This window comes from Heterodontus francisci, chromosome 24 (genome assembly GCF_036365525.1).
Source record: "Heterodontus francisci isolate sHetFra1 chromosome 24, sHetFra1.hap1, whole genome shotgun sequence".
In the NCBI taxonomy this organism is placed as follows: domain Eukaryota; kingdom Metazoa; phylum Chordata; class Chondrichthyes; order Heterodontiformes; family Heterodontidae; genus Heterodontus; species Heterodontus francisci.
In genome coordinates, this window is record NC_090394.1 from 49,557,018 (window position 1) to 49,580,257 (window position 23,240).

Consider the following 23,240-nt stretch of genomic DNA (forward strand, 5'->3'; position numbering starts at 1 on the left):
CCATTGACCAGAAACTGAACTGGAGTAGCCATGTAAATACTGTGGCTACAAGAGCAGGTCAGAGGCTTGGAATCCTGCGACAAGTAACTCACCTCCTGACTCCCCAAAGCTGTCCAACATCTACAAGGTACAAGTCAGGAATATGATCGAATACTCTCCACTTGCCTGGATGGGTGCAGCCCCAACACCACTCAAGAAGCTCGACACCATCCGGGACAAAGCAGCCCGCTTGATTGGCACCTCATCCACAAACATTTACTCCCTCCACTGACGCACAGTGGCAGCAGTGTGTACAATCTACAAGATGCACTGCAGCAACTCACCAAGGCTCCTTAGACAGCACCTTCCAAACCTGTGACCTCTACCACCCAGAAGGACAAGGGCAACAGAAGCATGGGAACACCACCACCTGCAAGTTCCCCTCCAAGCCACACACCATCCTGACTTGGAACTATATTGCCATTCCTTCACTGTCGCTGGGTCAAACCTCTGGAACTCCCTTCCTAACAGCACGGTGGATGTACCTACCCCACATGACTGCAACAGTTCAAGAAGGCAGCTCACCACCACCTTCTCCAGGGCAATAAATGCTGTCCTAGCCAGCATCACCTACATCCCATGAACGAATAAAAAAATTTACATTTTTTGAGCATTCTTTTTCTTGACTGAGACCTGCATTGTATTTTCTGTTTAGTTTAATGGACTCAGATGGCAGCAGTTATGTCACATAATATATTGAAAAACTTCCATGATTGCATGTTCCTAAATATGCTATAGCTAATGTGTATGAAGGATAGATGGTTTGAACTTTAATTTTTGTACTTAAACAAGGAATAAAAGTTTGCTGCTTTCCTTGGGCCCCAATTTTTTTTTAAACTTATATCAATTTTAACGTTAGAGAATTGCAGTTATCTGAATGTAAAAAGATATCAGCAAAACAGGCACATGAATGGGAATAATTTTAAGATACAACTTTTCAATTATAATCGGAGGAGCAGAACCAACTACATTATGTAGCAGGGTCAAAAGAGGTGGGACTAGTGGCAAAGGGAGGCGTCTGGTGTGATATTGTCAGCAGATACTATCATGCTGATGGTTGGTACATGTGATTGTAGCAATAGCCATCTTCACGACACATAGGCAACTGTACTAACTGAGCTAAACTCTGAAGCACAAGAGTGTGGGTTTAAGTCCTACTCCATCACTTGACCACATAAGAAAAGCTGACATTTCAGTACTGCATTGTTGGAGGTGTAATTTTTCCAATAGTGTGTGTCCTGGCCAACATTTTCCCCTCCAACATCATCATCCAACACAGATTAAATGGTTGCTCAAATCACTTGCCTACATAACAGCAATGCACTTCAGGGATAATTCATTGGCTATAAAGCACCATGGGACATCTCAAGGATTTGACAGGGTCTAATAAATGCAAATTTGTTCACTTGTATGTGTCACAAGATTTCCTCTTCCTCCCCCCACCCCATCAAGCTTGACATTATTTGATCAAGTTCTAACTCTGGAAGTAGTTGTAAGTTGAATTTCACCAGTAGATCTTCTGAACTTTCTTGTAAGCTTGACTATTTTGCATCGCCATTTTGTCTTTAGAAAGAACATTTACATAGCACCTTTCAATGTCAGGATGTCCTAAAGTACTATTCAGACAATAAATAACTTTGAAGTGCAGTCACTATTGTTACATAGGAAAAAGCAACAGCCAATTACAAACACCAACTGAATGAATTATCACAATCTGTTTTTGGTTATATTGGTTGAGGGAGACATGTTTGTAGGACACCAGAAGACCCTCCTGCTCTACTTCAACACTTTTTTGTCCACGTGAGCAGTGAGACAGGGCTTTGGCTTAATCCACAAGGCAGCACCTCAGTACTGCACTGAAATGTCAGTTTAGATTATTTTTTTTTTTTTTTTAGAGATACAGCACTGAAACAGGCCCTTCGGCCCACCGAGTCTGTGCCGAACATCAACCACCCATTTATACTAATCCTACACTAATCCCTTATTCCTACCAAACATCCCCACCTATCCCTATATTTCCCTACCACCTACCTATACTAGTGACAATTTATAATGGCCAATTTACCTATCAACCTGCAAGTCTTTTGGCTTGTGGGAGGAAACCGGAGCACCCGGAGAAAACCCACGCAGACACAGGGAGAACTTGCAAACTCCACACAGGCAGTACCCGGAATCGAACCCTGGTCCCTGGAGCTGTGAGGCTGCAGTGCTAACCACTGCGCCACTGTGCCGCCCTTATGTGCTCAAGGCCCTAGTTGGACTTGTATCTAACTCAGAGGTTGTGGGTTTTATAGCACTATCAACCTAGCCAACCTGCCACTCAGAATTTTGTCAAACATTGGAACCATAATTTTAATCTGTACTCCCATCATGAACCTTTTCTTGCAACACTGTTGGAGTTGATCCATATTTAGTAAGGTTAGAAAATGATCCTTTCATTCAAATTGTTTTTTTGCAGTTTGTGCTCTCCTTTCAACTTGGCTTTGGGGTAATGAGTACTGATAGTGGCATACATAAAGCTTTATTAAGATTGGCATACCTAAAACTGCTCCATCTTAACAAGTTCCTCAGAGTTACCCCTAGTGTGCAAATGTATTTCATTATCAAGTGTTCTTGTACGATATAGTCTTCCAATTCATCATCAGCACATTGAAGAGACTTGGATACTCTTCTTTAAAAATAGCTAATAATCATATAGGCTTTTAGCTGTAATCATTATATAAATTAAGCTTTCCATCCAGACCTCAGCTTGATGGCCTCATATAGGCCAGCACCTCCTCAGTAGCTGGTGCTGTGTCTTGCATAAAATTCCTGGGTAGTGTTATTCATTACAACTAGTTCTTTTACTGAGTTACACTTTGCCTTTGTATTAAGCCTCACAGTGCATCAGAAAACATTCACATCTTGGTGGTTTACTTATCTTAACTGATCAGGTCATTAACAGACCCAAAAAAAGACACTGAAGGACTCTATCAAGTACCACACAATTCTCTTGCAAGCCCCATGGACCTACAAAACATGTTAAACTTGGAAATAGAAAGAAGCCATCAGTTTGCAACAAAATTGTAATTGGCAAGTGGTCATCTCCATTTTACTATACATGATATTACCCAAGCTGCAAGTGCTTTCATCTACACTCAACATTACATCATAATACCTCAGTACAGGAGCTGCCACGATATTAAGTTTTATGCATACCCATTCTTGGGCAGGATCTCAAATCCACCCCATATCTGCCTCAGGGAGTCAGGGAGAAATTCCCTAAATTGGCCAGAGTTTTTATTTTCCTCTCTTTCAGGAGAGAATTGTGAGGAGGTGGGCAAATGTTGAACAAGGTTGCATTGTTGACACATTGTGCGGTGCTCATGATAGAAACATACACCACTGGAGGCTGCCATTCGGCCCATCGTGCCTGTGCCAGGTTGATGGTATTTTTTTGCCCTTATCATAAGTAGGTTGAAGTGACAGGTCTGACAGGAACCTGAAGTAATTGATCATTCACAAAATTTAGTGTCATTTTGTTCATTTCTGTGGTTGAAAGCTTCCAATAATCTCAACTTTACTTGGATAGAGTTTAATTCTATTTCCACTAATGGTATCCAAAGTATTCCAGCTCACTTATATGGTTGGTATTTATTAATACATATTTTAACGGATGTCTTTAATATTGGTTGTACTTGCAATAGTGAAATTAAAATTAGAATCATATTCCTGATCCAACTGGTCAAATGTTTCAGCATGTAATGTAATTAATTGTGACCACAACACACGAACAGTTCTATGAATATTAGGTAGTCCTATTTACCCATATTATCACCGTAATCACAACTACAGTAGAAATTTTGATTTTAGGAAGAAAGCAAAGACGTTTTATCACTTTTCAACAATGATTTGGCTAGTATGAATTGCTGATGTCTGAAGACCTGTGGAAGGTAGAATGTTTGGCCAGGTTCAAGTTGCAAATAGGAGACTTCACAGCCTCACTAGATTTATGTCTTATGCAGAAGGACTCTGCCAGAGACAATACTTAGGAAATCCTTTTTATTCCTTACTGTAGGCTAGTTGATTCTGCTGAATCATTTTGAGCAAGTCCTCCCAGCAATTACAATTTTTTAAAGATTTTTTTTTAGATTTTAGAGATACAGCACTGAAACAGGCCCTTCGGCCCACCGAATCTGTGCCGACCATTAACCACCCATTTATACTATTCCTACACTCATCCCATATTCCTACCACATCCTCACTTGTTCCTATATTCCCCTACCACCTACCTATACTAGGGGCAATTTATAATGGCCAATTTACCTATCAACCTGCAAGTCTTTTGGCTGTGGGAGGAAACCGGAGCACCCGGAGGAAACCCATGCAGACACAGGGAGAACTTGCAAACTCCACACAGGCAGTACCCAGAATTGAACCCGGGTCGCTGGAGCTGTGAGGCTGCGGTGCTAACCACTGCGCCACTGTCATCTCCAAAATTTTCCCTTACAGCAATACAGCATTGCTTACTAATTTGATTAGAACATGTCTTCTAACTCATGTACCCCTTATATAATCAATTTTCCTCTTTGTAGATGAGAGCAACAAATCCAATTATATTTAAGTGGTTAAAAAAAATCCCCTTATATTGTGATTGTAGTGACTTACCTTTTGTTATTTAAGAGTGGTCCCATTCTCTGCTACAAGCTTAACTGTTATTTGCTTTATTTGTGACAATTTTCTGTCTTCCTCTCCTGAAAGTACTGACTTCTTGTTGGGGACAGTCCTTCATACTATGATTGTACTGTGTGTGTGAACCTAAACAGGTGAGTCTCAGCAGGCTACTAAACTATAGCAGATGTCAGAGTAAAGCTCAATCTTGTCCTCACCCGAAGCACATTGTTGCCCTTTCAGAAAGACTAACTCAGCACAGATTTGTTTGTAGTATATATAAATGATTTGGAGGAAAATGTAGCTGGTCTGATTAGTAAGTTTGTGGACGACACAAAGGTTGGTGGAGTTGCGGATAATGATGAGGATTGTCAGAGGATACAGCAGGATATAGATCGGTTAGAGACTTGGGCGGAGAAATGGCAGATGGAGTTTAATCCGGACAAATGTGAGGTAATGTGTTTTGGAAGGTCTAATGCAGGTGGGAAGTATACAGTAAATGGCAGAACCCTTAGGAGTATTGACAGGCAGAGAGATCTGGGCGTACAGGTCCACAGGTCACTGAAAGTGGCAACGCAGGTGGATAAGGTAGTCAAGAAGGCATACGGCATGCTTGCCTTCATCGGTCGGGGCACAGAGTATAAAAATTGGCAAGTCATGTTGCAGCTGTACAGAACCTTAGTTCGGCCACACTTAGAATATTGCGTGCAATTCTGGTCGCCACACTACCAGAAGGATGTGGAGGCTTTGGAGAGGGTACAGAGGAGGTTTACCAGGATGTTGCCTGGTCTGGAGGGCATTAGCTATGAGGAGAGGTTGGAAAAACTCGGATTGTTTTCACTGGAACGACGGAGGTGGAGGGGCGACATGATAGAGGTTTACAAAGTTATGAGCGGCATGGACAGAGTGGATAGTCAGAAGCTTTTTCCCAGGGTGGAAGAGTCAGTTACTAGGGGACATAGGTTTAAAGTGCGAGGGGCAAAGTTTAGAGGGGATGTGCGAGGCAAGTTTTTTTACACAGAGGGTGGTGAGTGCCTGGAACTTGCTGCCAGGGGAGGTGGTGGAAGCAGATACGATAGCGACATTTAAGAGACATCTTGACAAATACATGAATAGGAAGGGAATAGAGGGATATGGGCCCCAGAAGTGCAGAAGGTGTTAGTTTAGGCAGGCATCAAGATCGGCGCAGGCTTGGAGGGCCGAATGGCCTGTTCCTGTGCTGTACTGTTCTTTGAGACTGAACTTGGGATCTTCCTGGTTTCTATGTTTCAACAAACCGACTATTAAGGTAGCTACAAAGTTTAATTTTGATATGTCTCATCTCAAAGCAACATTGGTAGGACCATTCTTCCTCCTTAGTTGCAACCAAGGATTAGGGACCAAAAACAAAAAAATTGCAACAAACACGCATTGCACTAAGCAAAAACACCCATACCAAAATATATTTGTGAGCTTTTGAACAATTAGAAATATTAAAAACAAATTGTGCTATTGCTTTAAAACATCCAGAATCCACCAATCAAGCTTAATCCTAGAATAATTGTTAGTCATCAGACAAGATAAGAGAACACTACACTTTTTTTTTTAAAAACACCCCTTTATAAAAAGGTTCTGTAGGCAACGCAATTTAACAATATACGCAAGTAAACAAAATTAAGTTACAGATAATTAACAAATGGATGCAGTTTAAAAACCTTTTTTTAAAATTGTGGTAGTTTTCTAGATGTGTAAAAGTCTTAACCATGTTACTTCTGTACGTAAAAGTTGGTAAACTTCATTAAGAAAATATAAAATGCGCAAGTTTCAACCAATCCATTTTATCTTCACTGATAGTACAAATTTTCAGTAAAAAAAAAGTACTGAAACAATTTTCCACAATTGGTTTGACTGCAAAAGTATACATATCCAAGGAGGTATCCCAACAAATTTATTGTAATGGACAATCCTTTATCGGATTGGCCTATATGAAAAAGCCATACCCGGCATATATGTCTGCACTGGGTGAGTTGAATACATGGGATATCCAGCAGGTGGTGCATGGATGTGTGGATAGAATCCTGGTGGCAGTGCAGTATGTGGAGACTGTTGTACTGGTCCAGTCAGGACCAACTGAAGCAAGCTGTTAAGAAAACAAAAAAATAAGTTAAAAATAAGAGTACTTCGATATCTTCTCTTTAATTTACTACTTTTTAAATTTAATATGTTAATAGTAACTATTGAGTAAACGAAGAATTATCTAGCACACATTTATTAAAGCAGTCTTGTTCAATAATTTCTGATTAAATAAAAATGAGTAAGAGACAGTCATTAGGCAGGCGATCACAATCCTAATATTTGTATGGCATACACAGGTGTATATTTTGTTGGTAAGCCAAGATAAAAAAAAGCTGAGTATGCGAGTGTTTTTCAATCGCTCAGTGCTTTACTTTTGTTGGTAACTGAATGGTGGGAGATGTTTGCTAAGTATATGCATGCTAAGTAGATGCATATTTACCTGTTTTCTGTATGCGATTTTCTGCTAGAATTAGTGCGTATGGCTAAACAATGTCACTGTCGCTACTCCTATGGCTAGTCAGTAATTTCTATTGAATAACATTGTTATAGCATAGCAATTCACACATTACAAAAAACTTTCCAGAATTTTATTCCTAATGAAGTACAATTATAGGATAGAAAATTGATGCCTCCCAAACAAAAATATTGTTAAATATTTCTAAGGAGGAACAAAGACTCAAAAAGCAGATGTTACCTGGAAAATGCATCATTGCTAATGGAATTCTGAGCATTGGTAAAAAGAGCCTTATTTCTAAAAGTCCACTACAGTAATTCTGTGGAATTTGTAATGCCATACAATAAAAACAAAAGCTTCCATTGATCATACTTGGATGGGGTCTCAGGAGTCAATCTGAGGTGAACTCCCAGGATCCAGGACCATGGAAGTCAGGCTCCAAAGGACACTGAAATTAGAGATTCCAGTGTCATTCTAGGCGCCCACCTGCCAAGAATGAGGCATATTAATTTTGTCATGCACATTGATTTTAAACTGTTACTGGAGTGAAGAAAGGACTTGTTAAACAGATCAGTCGTGGCTGGAAAAGACATCTGCATATTAACAGACAGCGTTTGGAAGGACAAAGCAGCCATTCCCTGACACATTCAACCCACAATGGACTTTTGATCACCAGATGGTGAAGGTGGGGGAGCCTGCATTCCAGGTTGACTGCTGAGATGGCTGAATACAGAGACATGGTCAAACCAGCTAGTCACATGACTAACCTGCTGGGCAACCTGAATTTTTTTAAATTTGTACGAACAGTTTGGAAAGAAAGTCTGTTCGCTCTTGGACTGAGAAGATCTCTCTCCTACTTGCTCTCATCTCTTTCTCACAGGCCTCTGAATCCACTGAAGACACATGAACCCCAAGAGAGAAAAGTCTCCGATAGCAAACAAGGTTTAAGACGACGACTGGGCCCCAACAAAAAGCAAGATCTACCTACAATCAAGGACTCTACAGTGAGCTCTAAGACCCGTAACAAAAACTCTTCAGATATTGCCTCAAACTTTTCCACTTTATTTCTTCTGCTCTTTTCTGTCTCTATCTGCATGTGTGTATCGCGTATGCATGCTAGCGTGGGCGCGTCATGTATCCGTCACTGAATTAGAGTTTAAGTTTAATAAATTTCAATCTTTCTTCTTTAAATCCAAGAAAGCCTGTTTGTTCTGGTTTCTTTGCCTTATAATTGGAAAGTGGTGAACAAGGATTCACCAACAGGGAGCTAAAAACAGTGTGTTTAAAAATAAAACCCTGTTAAAGTAAGACCAGGTGAAGGCTGGCAGGGACCCTGGACACCTTTCTCACCTGGTCGTAACACCCGGAACACAGCATGCCTCAGATCTGGAATCTTGGGGTAATGTAAAAGGAGTTTTCAAGGTCTGGGAGCACTTAAGGCATTAGGCTGCACTGATAAGGGATTGCAGGATCTAGATGTGGAAGGCAGGAAAGAAGTCTGGGGCAGGACATGGAGTGGTTTTGGAGCATTGGTGGTTGCTAAAATCTGGCAGTATTACAGCAAGCAGGGTCTAACAATGTTGTGGGGAAGGGCCCTATGAAATTGGGACACAAACTGATATTGGCATAATATGAAATATCAGGCCGCCATTTCCCCATGTTTTCCTCCACGTCAGGTACCTCCATCAACACTTCCCAATTGCCAGCTGCTTCCCATCTTTAGATTCTTGCCTTCAAGGATTTTGTGTGTCAATTTAAAATTAATGGATAGAAAATTAAAAGCTCAGGGTGAGCAATTTCCTGATACACACTCCTGATGTGCACCAGGAGCACACCATTAGTGTGTCCGTTGATTTATATGGTCTTAAGTAAACAAATTGCCATAAACAAATAAAAATTACACAATAAACGTTCAATGTTCCTTGTTTAGAGTTTCCAAATTTTATGTAAAAAAAAAGCTTCAAAAATGATTCATTAACTGAACATACATAATCAAATGTAATCATTGACGAAAAAAAATCCATTCTCAATTAACAGCCTTGGTTTCTTTCCCAAAGATGAACAGCTGTTATTCTTGATGTTACCTCTCACATAACAGCTGTTCCTGTTCACACATACTGCTTTTGTTTTTCTGCGAGTTCATAATCGAAAAGTATAATTGTAATATATTTATAAAAATTCATTCCTCGTCTGAAATAAAAGCTTTGGAGATTTCAATCTCTAGTTTCATTCAAAGTCTTTCGGAAACAGCAAAGAACCCCTCAAAGCATCACAGGACGAGGAGACACATACACTTGTACTCTAACTCCTATTGATCCACAGATTGCATGCTGGGAGACTCTGAAGTGTGCACATGCTCAGAATGCACTGAAACCCACTGAAAAATCTCTCAACTGCGAGGAGGTATAAATGTAACCAGTTGAACCCCAGGTGAGAGAGGCAAGGAAAAACTTTAATGAAGGTATTCATTATACTAAATAAAAAGACAATTCAATGCTATTGTGAAATTTGTAATTTTTGATTTTAGTTTTTGTTTACACCATTATTTTGAAAATTAGATATTTCGGTTAATGAGAAGTAAAGTCTTAGATGAAAAATATTCAGAAAGTTTGACAAAGCTGCTCCACATACCACCTGGTGACCAGCATGTGGAACTACGGTCACAAGCTATCATATTAATCAGATTAAAATCTGATGGATCATTGGATACAGGGACAACTAATATGAAATTTAATAGGATATAACTTTTGAACGAATATTTTCACTGACAAGACATACTATTTTCAATATTAAAGATATATAGAAAAGGTTTTAATTTCCTCAGGTCACACATCATTTAAGTAACAACTTATATGAACGCGTTAAACAGTCACTGGCTGATTTGAAATAAATAGTCAAGTTTGCAGGGAGTTTTACATGTACATGTTAAATATTGTGCTGTCACAGAAAATTCATCAAGTTTTTTTGAACTCAACCAACTTCGAACAATGCTTTCCCCAAGAAATTAATAGATCCATTAACTCCATAAACAAAACATTTACATACTTACTTGCTATGTGGAAGCGCAGAGCAGATAGATCGTAAATCATCTGGAAAATTGAACAGGAGGTGAATACAAAATGAAAGTAGCTATTTTTGTAAATAGAAGGTTGTTTTCCGGATTTACCTTTTGAAAGCAAATTAAGCTTTACAAGGGTAAAGGTTTAGCAGCTTTTTATTCATGTACAACTCACTGAAAAAATGAAAAAAAAAAACCTCATTTTTGTGTGTGATTTAAATTGGAAATACGTTGCAAAATATTACTTCAGGGAAAGCCTGTTACAGTTCAATAGTTAAATACCATATGCTACTATATTGAGAAAGTCAGCATATAAGTCACAAGGGAATTTTCATGCTTTACACTTATTTTCAATAGAGCAGAATACTGGTTGTATTCTGAAAAGATATAAAATTAGACACCACAGAATTGTCTCAAATCCATTGTTAATTAAAAATTTGTACGCATTATAAATTAAATTGCTCTTTGCTCAATCTTATTTTTCTCTCCTTTGTCTTGACCTCTTTCATATCAAGTATTCTAACACCAAGGCATGTACTCCATAATGTACTCCATTCAAAATTCAACAGAGCTAGCTTTAAAATGGAAAAATTGAAATCCATTATTTATTTGCTAAAGAATGTTGAGCTTTGTCAGACTTAAAATCTTGTTCCGTTAGAAAAAAATTATCCTTTTTTACAGTTTAGCATTTAATGTGGCATACAGCTCCTAGGATTGAACAATTACGTCTTTACAATGCAAAATATGGAAACTCAACTAAAGGCCAAGACAACTTAAATTATAAAAAAAAATGTACACTTGCCAGAATGCTGAATCTGCACTTGTGTAAGATCTAACAAAACTTAAAGGGTATTAGAAATTTAAATTATAAATTATTTTAAATTGCTGCAATTATACAGGGCCTTGGTGAGGCCACACCTGGAATATTGCGTGCCGTTTTGGTCTCCTTATCTGAGGAAGGATGTTCTTGCTATAGAGGGAGTGCAGCGAAGGTTTACCAGACTGATTACTGGGATGGCGGGACTGACGTATGAGGAGAGATTGAATCGGTTGGGATTGTATTCACTGGAGTTCAGAAGAGTGAGGGGGAATCTCATAGAAACGTATAAAATTCTAACAGGACTTGACAGGGTAGATGCAGGAAGGATGTTCCTGATGGTAGGGGAGTCCAGAACCAGGGGTCATAGTCTAAGGATACGGGGTAAACCTTTCAGGACTGAGCCGAGGAGAAATTACTTCACCCAGAGAGTGGTGAACCTGTGGAATTCACTACCACAGAAAACAGTTGAGGCCAAAACATTGTATGTTTTCAAGAAGGAGTTAGATATAGCTCTTGGGTCTAAAGGGATCAAAGGGGATACGGAGAAAGCGGGAACAGGTTACTGAGTTGGATGATCAGCTATGATCACAATGAATGGCGGAGCAGGCTCAAAAGGGTCAAATGGCCTACTCCTGCTCCTATTTTCAATGTTTTTTTAAAGGGGAAGCCTAGTGAATAATCTGTAGTTTCTTTAGTGATAAGTCTAATCAAAACTCCTATTTGATATAGCAATTAATAGAAAACTTATGTTTAGACATTTCTCTTCTCCAGTTTTTATTCCAGATCACTTCCTGGTGAAGGTTGTGATCAAGAAAATGTTTCCAGACTCTGAAGTGGGTGACCAGTCTTCCAATATTTCTGCCCATCCTCTGGACAAAGATTTAACCCATGCTTACTTAACCAGACTTAGAACCTAGATGAAGGGACATTATGGCCACAACTTGCATCATACCAAACTGTGGTAAAGCCCTGTCAAGAATTTCTGTTTCATGTTTTAAATTAGCAACGAGTCAAGTTAAGGAGTATAAATGAATGGAATTCAACTTGTTGCAAGAATTTTACTTAACATAATTACTGGACTTAAGAGTCTACATTTCAATTGTCTCAGGATAGATAACAATGAATATTCGACACAAAATTTACTTACCTCTAGTACACAGTAGTGCTCCTGATGCAATACCGACTTGCAAGGCTTGAGCTAATCTATCCAATGTGAGCTCAATCTCCTTCACAGGATTTGAAAGATTGAGTTCTTTAACTAGTTTGTTAATGTCTCCAACAAGCCGATCTACATGATCAAACATGATGAGCTCCAAACGTCCATACAAGTTCTTTTCTGTTAAATGGCTTTGAAGTATCATAAGGACCTGAAGAACACTTAAATGCAACTTAGAATAAAGGATTTTGAAGTCCTTGTTTACATCATTTTCAAACTCCTTGCATGTTTTATTGCTGTTGCCATTCATTAAGGATTGAGCTGAAGATGTTTTCCGGTTCCTTTTGTAGGCCAAAGGTGCGAGCACACACCAGCGTATCAGGCCGGGGAGCGGCGTGAGCTCCAAAAAGCCACGGGGGAGGTTAGCTGGGCTGTTCAAAAATGTAATCAGTGTCAACCGTGGATCATCATACACCCAAGATACAACCATCTCCAGTAAATCATGAGGAGGAATCAGGTCATCTGCAACAAAATACCTGTGCTTAGAAAAATATATTATAATACAAAACAAAGTCACCCCCACCCCACAACCATTTTTCTTCAATAATACTGTATGAATCAGAGTTACAACTTACCGTGATAGAATACGATGTTATGGTCAAGAGAGGAGGGGTTGAAGAGCTTCCCTCTTTTCCCTCTCCTCGTTTGACCACAGCAGGTTTAATTCTTTCTTAAAGTGGATGTACTGGTCAATTCAGGAGGTGTTTGATTACTTATTTGCGATGATCATAACCAATCAGACAGATTTTCTTGAGTTAACAAAGAGGTTAACGTTATTGTACCTAAACCAAACTAATAAAAATAATAAACAACATGCCAATTTTCACTCACACACACTAATGGGTTACAAAGTGCGGAAAGGTAGATTGGTTGAGTTAGAGTCCATGGATAAAAGGGGTATACAGGCTGTGGCGTTTGGTAATTCGGCTGGCGTCAAGCTGAACTCAGTGGTCTTGAGGCTTTCAGTTTAAAGAAGATGACGACTGGTTCAGTGGGGTCTCTTGGAGACAGCGATGTGGATGATTTCCTCCAATGGGGTTTCTGATTGTAGCTGGAGTATGCAAAGATATTCAACAGGCAGGATTTGAAAGCTTTAAAGATGGAATGGAGAGAGAGAGAGACACTCCCACTTGGGTCTGCATTTGTCAGAGTCCAATTGCTTCTCTCTCTGCTGCAGAAAGACACAAGCTTAAAACCACAGATGGGGAGTGGCTTGTCACATGACAGTCACTCAACCATTCAAGCATCGCAGCAGTATTTCTCTCTTGCTAAAAAGAAAAACAAGCAGTGCCCTTAAACTTCCTGGTCTTGGTTCTTGCTGGGATGAGCAAACATTTTGTCTCCCTCCTCATAGCATTGCAGTGTAGGATAGTGTTGCAAATTAGGTGGCCATCATAGTCTGCCAGCAAAGCCATCCTTGTAGCTTTTTTTTTTAAAATAAATGTCTTTTCAAAAAATAAATTCAGATCTCCAGTCAGTGATTAAAGAAAATTATCATTCAACAAAGCATAGTGACGTAGCAATGTACACAATTAATCAACTGAGAAACAAAAAAGCAAAAGGAACAGAAGGGAAATGAGAAACAACTTTCTCTTCTGAATTTCAATCTTTCTTTCAAATGCTGCCAAATGGCACACCAAATTAGATATACCAGCAAAGCTCTCAGAATAGGAAAAGAACAAGGATGCAAATCATGAGAGAAAAATTGACACATTAAAATTTTGAAAAATAAAACTATATTCAGGTAAATAAAAATATTCATATTTAAAAATTGCTCAATAACATACCTGTTGAAAGGTCATACAATGCAGTTACAGCAGTGATCAACTGACAGCAGAATCGAGGACTGGCATGAACAATTCGTTTTAAGGTCTGCACTGATCCTGGAACCAATACGCAGTAATCCTCAACAAGGACCTTAGCAAGTCTCACACAAAATACTGCATGTGTTCTCTGCAAATCAGCCAAATATTAGAACATACTAATAAAAAAATACAACAGATTGTTACTTAATTTCAAACCTTTTTAAACATAAGATTAGACATTAATGAATATTTAATGATAAATGTAATGGTTTCAAATGTATTTATTAAAAAATTGAAGTTGTGTGTAAAACAGTGACTATTCAATCCACAGTTATTTTTGGCCATAGATTTAACAAGAGCCAAACAAAAATTAAGTACTTAGATACAAGACACTAATTTAAAAAACTTGAAACTAGATCGTTCTTCATTTGTGCAGTCAACTAACCCCAACGCAAAATTTGAAGTTTCATTACCCCACATTCCCCATAAAACAAGAAAATAAAAAGTAGGTAGTACAAAGATAATCTCAAAATCAGCTGCACTACTTCCATTCATTGTTATTGAATAAAACTTTACTTTGTAACATACTAAATTTCTTTTAAGTACAAATCCCAATTATAGAACATACCTGCAACCATAATGCAGTACATTCCAAGATGGGAACTCGGCAGATTGCTATTGCCATGGATACAAGTTTTCCCAACATAGCCAGTCTGTTCTCATCTGCTTTATTACCCTGAGGACCAAACAGTGCAGAGAAGATGATCTGTCGAACTGCATCTTTACTTTGTTCTTGGAAATAACTACACATGATCTCCAGCAGCTGCAACTCCTGTAATGAGCTCAACCTCTTGCAAAAAAGAAATAAATCAATTAATAGAGAATGAAAGTAAACTATCTCAGAAGACACCACAATGAAAATAAATGTAAAAAGAACAGATATTGCTGGAAATATAACAAATCAAGTAGCATCTCTGGAAAGAACAGACAGGTCAATGTTTTGACGCGGGCCCTATTTCAGAACAGTTCTGGAGAAGGGTCTGGCTGAAACATTTACCTAATACTGATGCACCTATTGTGTTTCCTGAATTTCCTGTTTTTATGCAAAACTTCCATGGTGCATAATTTTTGTTTTTATTTTTAAAAAATTCTGAGCCTGAATACATGCTTTAGGAAAATATTCCCTTTGAAGATGTCCATTTTCTGTGTGTTTATGAACAGTTTTGGATAACGAGAGGAAAGGAATTCTCTGTTACTCCACCAATTAACATTGGTACATAGAACAGTACAGCACAGTACAGGCCCTTCGGCCCACAATGTTGTGCCGAACCTTTAACCTACTCTAAGATCAAACTAACTACCTACCCTTCATTCTACTATCATCCATGTACCTATCCAAGAGTCGCTTAAACGTGCCTAATGTATCTGCTTCTACTACCACCGCTGGCAGCGCATTCCACGCACCCACCACTCTCTGTGTAAAGAACCTACCTCTGACATCCCCCCTAAGCCTTCCTCCAATCTACTTAAAATTATGCCCCCTGGTGATAGCCCTTTCCATCCTGGAGAAAAAGTCTCTGGCTATCCACTCTATCTATGCCTCTCATCATCTTGTACCCCTCTATCAAGTCACCTCTCATCCTTCTTCGCTCCAATGAGAAAAGCCTCAATCTTTCTTCGTAAAACATGCCCTCCAGTCCAGGCAGCATCCTGGTAAATCTCCTCTGCACCCTCTCTAAAGCTTCCACATCCTTCCTATAATGAGGCGACCAGAACTGAACACAATATTCCAAGTGTGGTCGAACCAGGGCTTTATAGAGCTGCAGCATAACCTCGCGGCTCTTAAACTCAATCCCCCTGTTAATGAAAGCCAACACACCATATGCCTTCTTAACAACCCTATCAACTTGGGTGGCAACTTTGAGCAATCTATGGACGTGGACCCCAAGATCCCTCTGTTCCTCCACACTACCAAGAATCCTGTCTTTAAGCCTGTATTCTGCATTCAAATTCGACCTTCCAAAATGAATCACTTCACACTTTTCCAGGTTAAACTCCATCTGCCACTTCTCAGCCCAGCTCTGCATCCTGTCAATGTCCCGTTGCAACCTCCAACAGCCTTCCACACTATCCACAACTCCAGCAACCTTCGTGTCATCGGCAAACTTGCTAACCCAGCCTTCCACTTCCTCATCCAAGTCATTTATAAAAATCACAAAGAGCAGAGGTCCCAGAACAGATCCCTGCGGAACACCACTGGTCACCGAGCTCCAGGCTGAATACTTTCCATCTACTACCACCCTCTGTCTTCTATGGGCCAGCCAATTCTGTATCCAGACAGCCAACTTTTCCTGTATCCCATGCCTCCTTACTTTCTGAATGAGCCTACCATGGGGAACCTTATCAAACGCCTTGCTAAAATCCACATCCACTGCTCTTCCTTCATCAATGTGTTTTGTCACATCTTCAAAGAATTCAATAAGGCTTGTGAGGCATGACCTGCCCCTCACAAAGCCATGCTGTCTCTAATCAAACCATGCTTTTCCAAATAATCATAAATCCTGTCTCAGAATCCTCTCCAATAATTTGCCCACTACCGACATAAGACTGACTGGTCTATAATTCCCAGGGTTATCCCTATTCCCTTTCTTGAACAAGGGAACAATATTTGCCACCCTCCAATCATCCGGTACTACTCCAGTGGACAGTGAGGACGCAAAGATCATCGCCAAAGGCGCAGCAATCTCTTCCCTCGCTTCCCATAATATCCTTGGGTATATCCCGTCTGGCCCCGGGGACTTATCTGTCCTCATATCATTCAAAATTTCCAGCACATCCTCCCCCTTAATCTCAACCTGTTCGAGCATATCAGCCTGTTCCACGCTGTCCTCACAAATGACCAGGTCCCTCTCACTAGTGAATACTCAAGCAAAGTATTCATTTAGGACCTCCCCTACCTCCTCCGATTCCAGGCACAAGTTCCCTCCACTATCCCTGATCAGCCCTACCCTCACTCTGGCCATCCTCTTGTTCCTCACATAAGTGTAGAACGCCTTGGGATTTTCCTTAATCCTACCCGCCAAGACTTTTTCATGTCCCCTTCTAGCTCTCCTAAGTCCATTCTTCAGTTCCTTCCTGGCTACCTTGTAACCCTCTAGAGCCCTGTCTGATCCTTGCTTCCTCAACCTTAAGTAAGCTTCCTTCTTCCTCTTGACTAGCTGTTCCACATCTCGTCATCCAAGGTTCCTTCACCCTACCATCCCTTCCTTGCCTCATCGGGACAAACCTATCCAGCAGTCGCAGCAAGTGCTCCCTGAACAACCTCCACATTTCTGTCGTGCATTTCCCTGAGAACATCTGTTCCCAGTTTATGCTCCCCAGTTCCTGCCTAATAGCATTGTAATTCCCCCTCCCCCAATTAAATATTTTCCCATCCCGTCTGCTCCTGTCCCTCTCCATGACTACAGTAAAGGTCAGGGAGTTGTGATCACTATCACCGAAATGCTCTCCCACCGAGAGATCTGCCACCTGGCCTGGTTTGTTGCCAAGCACCAAGTCCAACATAGCCTCCCCTCTAGTCGGCCTATCTACATATTGAGTCAGGAAACCTTCCTGGACACACCTGACAAAAACTGCTCCATCCAAACTATTTGCACTAAGGAGGTTCCAATCAATATTAGGGAAGTTGAAGTCACCCATGACAACAACCCTGTTACTTCTGCACCTTTCCAAAATCTGCCTCCCAATCAGTTTCCTCCGTGTCTCTGTTGCTATTGGGGGGTCTATAGAAAACTCCCAATAAAGTGACTGCTCCTTTCTTGTTTCTGACTTCCACCCATAATGACTCAGTAGACAAACCCTCCTCGACGACCTCCCTTTCTGCAGCTGTGATACTATCCCTGATTAGCAATGCCACTCCCCCACCTCCTTTACCTCCCTCCCTATTCCTTTTGAAACATCTAAACCCTGGAACATCCAACATCCATTCCTGCCGCTGTGATATCCACGTCTCCGTAATGGCCACAACATCGTAGCTCCAAGTACTGATCCGTGCTCTAAGTTCATCACACTTATTCCTGACACTTCTTGCGTTAAAATACACACTTCAACCCATCATACTGGCTGCAACTTTGTCGTGTCAATTGTCTAACCTTCCTCACAGACTCTCTGCACTCGGTATCTGCCTGTTCAACAGCTACCCCATCCACTGATCCGTAGCTCTGGTTCCCATCCCCCTGCAAAACTAGTTTAAACCCTCCCGAAGAGCTCTAGCAAACCTCCCACCCAGGATATTGGTGCCCCTCCAGTTCAGATGCAACCCGTCCTTCCCCAGAAGGTATCCCAATGATCTACATATCTGAATCCCTCCCTCCTACACCAGTTCTGTAGCCACGTGTTCAGTTGCACTCGCTCCCTGTTTCTAGCCTCACTAGCACGTGGCACCGGTAACAATCCTGAGATTACTACTCTGCTCGTCCTGCCTTTCAGCTTCCAACCTAACTCCCTATATTCGCTTTTCAGGTCCTCATCCCTTTTCCTAGCTATGTCATTGGTACCGATATGTACCACGACCTCTGGCTGCTCCCCCTCCCCCTTAGGAATCCTGTAGACTTGATCCGAGACATCCCTGACCCTGGCACCCGGGAGGCAACATACCATCTCGTTCGCGACCACAGAATCTCCTGTCTGTTCCTCTAACCATTGAATCTCCTATCACTATCGCTCTCCTATTCTCCCCCCTTCCCTTCTGAGCCACTGAGCCATGGTGCAGTTTCCTATATGCATCCAGTCAAATAACTGATGTGATTATACTGTTGAGTACTGTTCAGGGCATTAGCTTTAGAAAATACTGATAAGCAGGTTGAGAAATAACATGAATATGCTTTTACAACTAAGCTAAAATCACACCCAACATGGAACCAGAAACCTATGTTTCTCTTAAAAGAAAATCTCATAGTCTGCATCTTTAACTTACTTTTGGTTGAGTATTACGTTCTTTTGGAAGTTGAAATATAAATTCCTCCACTAGCTCAATAGTGGACTTGTCAACCATTGGACCAGGTACATTCTGCAGCTGGCTGCTAAAGAAGATGTCCAAATGGTACAAGAGTTCTTTAGCTGCACTTAAAGCATCCCGTCTCAAAAGTGAATGGCGAATGTCAGTCATTCTGTCCTGCAAGCAAAAAAAAAAACTTCCAGCTCCACTTCATAATTTCTGAACACTTACAGCCAAAACATGGCACATTAATTTTTTTCTTCAATAGTTAACATTTCATGCTGCGGAAAGAGGATAATGGTTAAGAATTTCTGTTGAGCTTTTAGGTCGACAAAATTTGAAATTGAAGTTAAAATTATTTTTGTAATTTCCCTTTTTATTTTCATGTGGAGTTTGATCAAATTAATACAAAAAAAGGTTTCCAGGCAGCAGCTGTTCAGTCCTATTTAACAGCAGGACGCTTTAATATTAATTTATATTTCTTTTATGTATTTAATTATACTTCAAGAAAAATTGAATCTGGTTGCCTGTCAGACTTTCTTTCTGGAGACATAAAGTTCCAGAGTCTTTTAAATCAGCATGAGATCCTCTCCATGGGCTCAGACTTTTAAAAGATATTGAAAATTTCTGATTTGTACTCAAAGTAATCCTTGTATTTCTAAATTGCAACTTAGTAATTAATTACATAAAGTGCTTTGAAATATTATGATGTGAAATGTGCGATGTAAATTAATGTTTCGTATAAATATTCCCCATTTCCCTCCCTTTGTTTTGGCTCAACATTTCAGAATGCATCAACATCTTACCAGTTTAATAACAAGACTGCAATATAGTTTAACATAACCACAATTACACAGGAAAACCCACCAGCTAGACTGCATGACGTTTAATATATGAATCATTATGCAAGTAATCGTTATTTGGGGATTCCCTAAAAATCATAGTTCTAATTAACTTTTGAAGCTGTCAATTACTAAAATGAAACATTGGGCTGCATTTTCAGAGACAGTCGAAGTAGGCAGTGGACGTTAAAAAAAAGCGACCCTCCCGCATAGGCAACACGTCGTGGAGCTGACGCGTTTGAAATCGCGGCGGCTTATTCGCATGGCCACGGCACCCACTCCCGCGATGACGTGGAGGGGGCGGGTGATCCATCACTGGCATCCGGCGCCATTTTTAAGGGCTTATAGCCCTCAATGGACATTTAAAAATGAAAGGACAGGTAAGTAGAATTTCCACTTAACAGATTTCAATGACATTTAAATGCATTTTCCCACCCCCACATGGCATTTCCAGACATTCATGCCCTTTCCCCCCACCCCCCGTAATTCGAATATTGACAATTTGACCTCCCCCACCCCCCACAAAGTTCAGAAACTTTGCCCTTCACCCCTTCCCATCACCCCCTCAATCATCCAAACCGTTGTTACCCGCCCCCCCCACAGAGATAAAAAAACTCCTCCCCTCTCCCCACAGGTGTTGTGCCACGTTTCCCTGAACATGGCATCGTCGTCCACCCAAATGAAGATTGGTGCGGTGATGAAGGAGGCGATTGGACCCTCATTAAATCAGGTATGTAAATTATTTTACATATTGAAATGGTGGCAGAGCGGTAATGTCACTGAACTAGTAATCCAGAGACCCTGGAGACATGGGTTCAAATCCCACCATGGCAAATGATGGACATGTAAATTGAATTAATAAATTAAATTAATAAAAATCTGGAATTGAAAGTTAGTCTTAATAATGGGGTCATGAAACTACTGATTATTGTTAACAACCCATCTGGTTCACTAATATTCTTCAGGGAAAGAAATCTGCTGTCGTTACCTGGTCTGGCTGACATGTGACTCCAGACCCACAGCAAAGGGATTAACTCAAGTGCCCTCTGAAATGCCCTGGCAAGCCATTCAGTTGTCAAGAGCACTTAGAGGTGGGCAACAAATGCTGGCCTTGCCAGTGATGCCCACATCCCTTGAGAGAATTTTAAAAAAATTAAAAAGCTTCAGTCCATTGATCATCAGATTTTCATCCAGTTTATTTGCAAGAGTTAACACATTGTTTCAGCTGGGAGTATATTCTACATATTTACTGTTCTAAAGGCAAAAATTCTTCTAATCTTAAACCTAGACTGATAAAAACCATCTTGATGGGATGGAGAGCATGACAGGGCCTGTGGAAATGTTATGTCTTCAGATAAGCATCAATAGAAAAAAATTGCAAGAGTAAACTATAGGATTAGAAGCGGTTACGGGATCATTGTCCCTCACTCCTGCAATCTTAGAGCCTTAGTATCAACAGACAATCTGTATTCATTTTAATACCTGCACCAATCTTTCTCTCCCTCCTAAACCCTCCCGACCTCCCCTCACACCCCCATCCCGACTTCCCCCCCCTCAAACCCCCATCCCGACTTCCCCCCCCCCAAACCCCCATCCCGACTCTCCCCCCCCGCCTCAAACCCCCATCCCGACTCTTCCCCACCCCCCTCAAACCCCCATCCCGACTCTTCCCCACCCCCCTCAAACCCCCATCCCGACTCTTCCCCCCCCCCAAACCCCCATCCCGACTCCCCCCCCTCAAACCCCCATCCCGACTCTTCCCCCCCCCCAAACCCCCATCCCGACTCTCCCCCCCCCTCAAACCCCCATCCCGACTCCCCCCCCACCTCGACTCCCTCCCTCCTCATACCCCCACCCCGACTCCCTACCACCACCCCTCCCCAACCCCTCCCCGACTCCCTACCACCACCCCTCCCCGACTCCCTACCACCACCCCTCCCCAACCCCCTACCACCACCCCTCCCCAACCCCTCGACTCCCTACCACCACCCCTCCCCGACTCCCTACCACCACCCCTCCCCGACTCCCTACCACCCCTCCCCAACCCCTCCCCGACTCCCTACCACCTCCCCTCCCCAACTCCCTACCACCACCCCTCCCCAACCCCTCCCCGACTCCCTACCACCACCCCTCCCCAACCCCTCCCCGACTCCCTACCACCACCCCTCCCCAACCCCTCCCCGACTCCCTACCACCACCCCTCCCCAACCCCCTACCACCACCCCTCCCCAACCCCTCGACTCCCTACCACCACCCCTCCCCGACTCCCTACCACCCCTCCCCAACCCCTCCCCGACTCCCTACCACCCCTCCCCAACCCCCTACCACCCCTCCCCAACCCCTCCCCGACTCCCTACCACCTCCCCTCCCCAACTCCCTACCACCACCCCTCCCCAACCCCTCCCCGACTCCCTACCACCACCCCTCCCCAACCCCTCCCCGACTCCCTACCACCACCCCTCCCCAACCCCTCCCCGACTCCCTACCACCACCCCTCCCCAACCCCTCCCCGACTCCCTACCACCACCCCTCCCCAACCCCTCCCCGACTCCCTACCACCACCCCTCCCCAACCCCCTACCACCACCCCTCCCCAACCCCTCGACTCCCTACCACCACCCCTCCCCGACTCCCTACCACCCCTCCCCGACTCCCTACCACCCCTCCCCAGCCCCTCCCCACCCTGACTCCTCCTCCCCCACCCCCACCCCCTCCCCACCCCGACTCCTCCCCCAACCCCCTCCCCCCCCCATCCCGACTCCGCCCCCTCACACCCCCATCCCGAGTTCCACCCCACACGCCCACTACTGATGCCGGGATGGCTGCCCCCGGCCGGGTTACAATCTCTGGGGTTCCTCAGCCGGGCCCGCGCCTGGACACCGCTCTCCCTGCGGCTCAGAGGGACCCAGGCCCACAGCGAATGGCCCGTCGGCCAAGAGCATGGAGGGAGCGCCAAAGCCCGCCGCCAACGCACCGTTACCTCCCGGGTCCAGCAGCTCTCACTGCCGCATCTCCCCGGCGCAACTCAGATCCCAGCCTCGCCACAGCAGCAGGGGCTGACGGGACAGACGGCGACAGCACGGAATCAAATAGCGCATCGCGCAGCTCCCGACACAGCGGCAACAGCTTAAACCTCAACCTGAGCCTGGGGAAACTCCCACACACAAACTCCCATTCTCAATCAAAACAAAACAAATAACTGCAAATCATGTTTAACTTGCTGGGATTTCTTTTCAGATTCACTTTGATATTTGATCAGTAAAATAAATGAAAGTTTTCTAAACAGTTGGATTGGAAATCATTTTA

General features: G+C 42.4%; 1 protein-coding gene across 3 annotated transcripts; it reads right to left on the bottom strand.

Moving 5' to 3' along the window:
* Nucleotides 1-6,053: 6,053 nt before the first annotated feature.
* On the bottom strand, nt 6,054-23,000 carry ints15 (integrator complex subunit 15). 3 transcript variants are annotated; one of them, XM_068056151.1, is made up of 7 exons: nt 22,915-23,000; nt 19,073-19,270; nt 14,726-14,947; nt 14,080-14,245; nt 12,224-12,754; nt 10,248-10,287; nt 6,054-6,808 (listed from the first exon to the last, which is right to left on the bottom strand). In XM_068056151.1, exons 2-7 carry the CDS (start codon nt 19,262-19,264, stop codon nt 6,637-6,639), a joined length of 1,323 nt encoding a protein of 440 aa, XP_067912252.1. In that variant the 5' UTR covers nt 19,265-19,270; nt 22,915-23,000; the 3' UTR covers nt 6,054-6,636. The 3 variants fall into 3 exon arrangements, with proteins under 3 accessions (XP_067912252.1, XP_067912251.1, XP_067912253.1); XM_068056150.1 differs by having other exon boundaries at nt 22,909-22,997; XM_068056152.1 differs by lacking the exons at nt 6,054-6,808; nt 10,248-10,287 and adding an exon at nt 10,301-10,430 and having other exon boundaries at nt 22,909-22,997.
* Nucleotides 23,001-23,240: the final 240 nt, after the last annotated feature.